The sequence below is a fragment of the Lepisma saccharinum genome, chromosome 3, assembly GCF_977018435.1.
Source record: "Lepisma saccharinum chromosome 3, izLepSacc3.1, whole genome shotgun sequence".
In the NCBI taxonomy this organism is placed as follows: domain Eukaryota; kingdom Metazoa; phylum Arthropoda; class Insecta; order Zygentoma; family Lepismatidae; genus Lepisma; species Lepisma saccharinum.
In genome coordinates this window covers 99719453-99722089 of record NC_139231.1, presented here as the reverse complement: position 1 = coordinate 99722089, position 2637 = coordinate 99719453, and the positions used below count along the sequence as shown (strand labels likewise).

The 2637-nt window shown below is 37.2% G+C and overlaps 1 protein-coding gene across 1 annotated transcript; it reads left to right on the top strand.

The window, feature by feature from the left end:
* The first annotated feature begins 821 nt into the window (after window positions 1-821).
* LOC145985909 (ADP-ribose pyrophosphatase) lies at window positions 822-2419 on the top strand. The gene has a single exon (XM_083120046.1). It carries the CDS (start codon window positions 834-836, stop codon window positions 1833-1835), a length of 1002 nt encoding a protein of 333 aa, XP_082976172.1. The 5' UTR covers window positions 822-833; the 3' UTR covers window positions 1836-2419.
* Window positions 2420-2637: the final 218 nt, after the last annotated feature.

Genomic DNA, 2637 nt, shown 5'->3' with positions numbered 1-2637 from the left:
TTTCGAGAGGAACCACCCAGAGAGAGCTTAGAAGCATGCCGTTTTCCACACTACGTATTCTAGGCGCTGTACTAGCGATTAAGACTTCCTTAATCTTTGACGGCTGTGGCCATTTGGCAAGGAATCGGACCATGATCGGACATTGCTACTTGAGGATCACAGTAAGCGCCTTGGGCGGAATGACTCTATGCTCCGCCTGTCTCCACGTTGTAATCTTTCGAAAGAACAGAACAGAAAATCTGCTATTTCCTCAATAAAAATTAATAGTTTGGCAGAAGTATCAGACACTTATGCAAAAAAACATTTAGAATTAACCACTTTTTAAAATAACCAAATTCTAATTTCCCGACTGCGTGGGAAACAGAAACCGATACACCCCTTTGCCTGTTGTGTGCGACGTAGACAAATCGTAACACCCTAATAACAAACCGAAAGGCGAAAGAAACAGTAGGCGAATTGTCCACCACCATTTTCATTCGTTCTGTATTACACAATGTGATGACTATGAATTGAAATAATGGCATCAATAAGCAGAGAACAATTCTTGCTTCGAACCAACATAGTTTCATTCCTTAAAACAACACATAATGTAGAATAAGAAAGTAATGAAAATGGAGGTGTACAATTTGCCTACTATTATCTTTGCTGTTGACTGTACATTTAAACACTAAAATTGCATTCGATGGTATTTCTTTGTTAACTACGATGAGCCCACTACACTTTATTAAACCATTTACGTATTACGTTATGTTTGTTTAATACATAATTCAAGGAGTTTAGATAAATAGTTTATGGGGCCAGAAAGTCTGAAGATTAGTTATCCAGTTTTGTTTATGTGTCATTTTTTCAGAAACAATTCGCGTCACAGCACGATTACGTTGTGTTTTGAAACCATTTCTTGTTGCGTTGGTAATTGCATTTTCTCTTGTGTTGTATCACTGTTTCTTAAAAGTGCTACTTATGACTGTCTCGCTTGTACAGCAACAATGTTACACGTAAAATGTAGAGGCTTGTTTTATCCTAGGACACTTGAGAAAGTTCGTCGATTTGTAGTGCCTGACGATAAAATTTCATGGAGTGTTGAATGGCCAGAATACAAACCTATCAATTACACAGCTGACTATATCCTGGAGCAAACATGGGCAGATCCTAATATTTCAAGTACAGAATTTACTCCGGCATGGAACAGTGTTGATGGGAATGTAAATCGAAAGAGTCACATGGGTAGCTACGACATTGTGAATTCTTTCCCAAGAAATCCCATAGGACGTACAGGAATCGTGGGAAGAGGTTGTTTGGGTCGCTGGGGACCAAATCATGCCGCTGATCCAATTGTCACTAGGTGGAAGCGACAAATTAATGACGGACACATAATTGAACGTCATAGCCAGACAAATCAACCAATTCTTCAGTTTGTTGCTATTCAACGGAAGGATTCAGGAGAGTGGGCAATACCAGGGGGAATGGTTGATCCTGGTGAAGTTGTTACAGCAACGTTAAGGAGAGAGTTCATGGAAGAAGCCCTGAACATATTGGAAAAGGATGAAAGCCAAAAACAGGAATCTGCAAAGATGATAAATACATTTTTTGACTCGGGAACTGAAGTGTATAAAGGTTATGTGGATGATCCCCGGAATACAGATAATGCTTGGATGGAGACGGTGGCAATGAATTTCCATGATGAAAGTGGTACTTCTGTTGGTGCTTTTCCTCTTTGTGCAGGAGACGATGCTGCAAATGTTAGGTGGATGGACATTAGTGCAGATTTAAAACTGTATGCTAGCCATATAAACCTAATTGAAAATGTGGCAACTATGCACAAATCTCACTGGTGATTGTAATGTAGACATTGTTATGTTCCCATCATTGTATTAAAAGTATGGATTTTCTCATGAAAGTTAGTTTGCGATCATCAAAAATTCACCTGTAATACCGTTTCCACTATTCTGTACACAAACACATATTTGATATTACAAATCACTTTCATGGTCACTCCAACTTTGATTGCTGGTTGTTATCTTGTCGTTATGTATGCTACTGTTCTACATGAAGTGAATTCAAGGAGGCATGCAAAATGATTTTGGTCCTATTCCACCTATATGTACTTATGGTTGTTACAAGCAAATTAATGCATTTTTTTGCTGTAACGTTTCAGAAGAACACATGCTGACTTCATCATGGGTATGTTCTGTTTGATTACCTTAGTATTCTCACACTTCCATCTTTTTTACATACTTGAAATTAAGAAATTTTTACCTGAAAATAGAACTTCACCATCCAAAATTTATGAGAATGACAACCTCCACAACCTGCTGCTGTTTTTTTTTTAAACACATTTTTTGTACAATTTCTGCTTTCCAAGACTTCAGACCAATGTATACATGTTCTAAAAACTAAAAGAAACATTAATTCACACTCATTTTGGAAATGTTTTTGTCATTCGTGTACAAACCTTGTAAAAGTCACCTAGCATACCAAATATTTCGTGCAAAACTACTAAATTTTTCAATGGGTTTGCATAAATTATACATATGCATTTGCTACTTATTTGGTGCAGCATATTTTGTACAGTTAAGTTCACATACTCTAATGTCTCATTTATGGTCATTTTGCTCCAAATATACCCTTACACAATCT

What these genes read in the sequence shown, in the direction of transcription:
- LOC145985909 (XM_083120046.1), top strand. Translation starts at nt 834, where the DNA reads ATGTGTCATTTTTTCAGAAACAATTCGCGTCACAGCACGATTACGTTG.